Genomic DNA, 258 nt, shown 5'->3' with positions numbered 1-258 from the left:
AACAGCCTTGATGGAGCACCAGAGCTGGTGAAGCATGGTATGGTATGGCATAGCATGGGTCCCAGGGTCTCCAGCTGGATGGAAGTCCTACCAGAAGCTCTCCTGACAGCACCTCCAGCAGTTTGATGAGCACTCGCCCATCCCGGAGGTCCATGTAGAGGTCTGAGATGCGGCAGGTGACCCGAGCCAAGTGTGAGTTCACCCATTTGGTGAAGGTTTTCTTCTGCACAGCTTCCCGCTCATCTGCAAGGAGAAAGA

At 55.0% G+C, this 258-nt stretch overlaps 1 protein-coding gene across 1 annotated transcript in view; it reads right to left on the bottom strand.

Annotated features, from left to right (window-relative positions):
- Positions 1–247, bottom strand: part of LOC104526938 (spectrin beta chain, erythrocytic-like) — a gene marked incomplete at both ends in the record, with an annotated part of 2,959 nt that extends 2,712 nt beyond the window's left edge. The window contains one exon of the mRNA XM_010170527.1: positions 92–247. Coding sequence (XP_010168829.1) covers positions 92–247 — 156 coding nt within the window. The remainder of the gene's footprint in view (positions 1–91) is intronic.
- Positions 248–258: the final 11 nt, after the last annotated feature.

The sequence above is a fragment of the Antrostomus carolinensis genome, unplaced genomic scaffold (genome assembly GCF_000700745.2).
Source record: "Antrostomus carolinensis isolate BGI_N321 unplaced genomic scaffold, ASM70074v2 scaffold39316, whole genome shotgun sequence".
NCBI lineage: Eukaryota > Metazoa > Chordata > Aves > Caprimulgiformes > Caprimulgidae > Antrostomus > Antrostomus carolinensis.
Note: the sequence above shows the minus strand (reverse complement) of the source record. Positions and strands in the feature narration are given on the sequence as shown.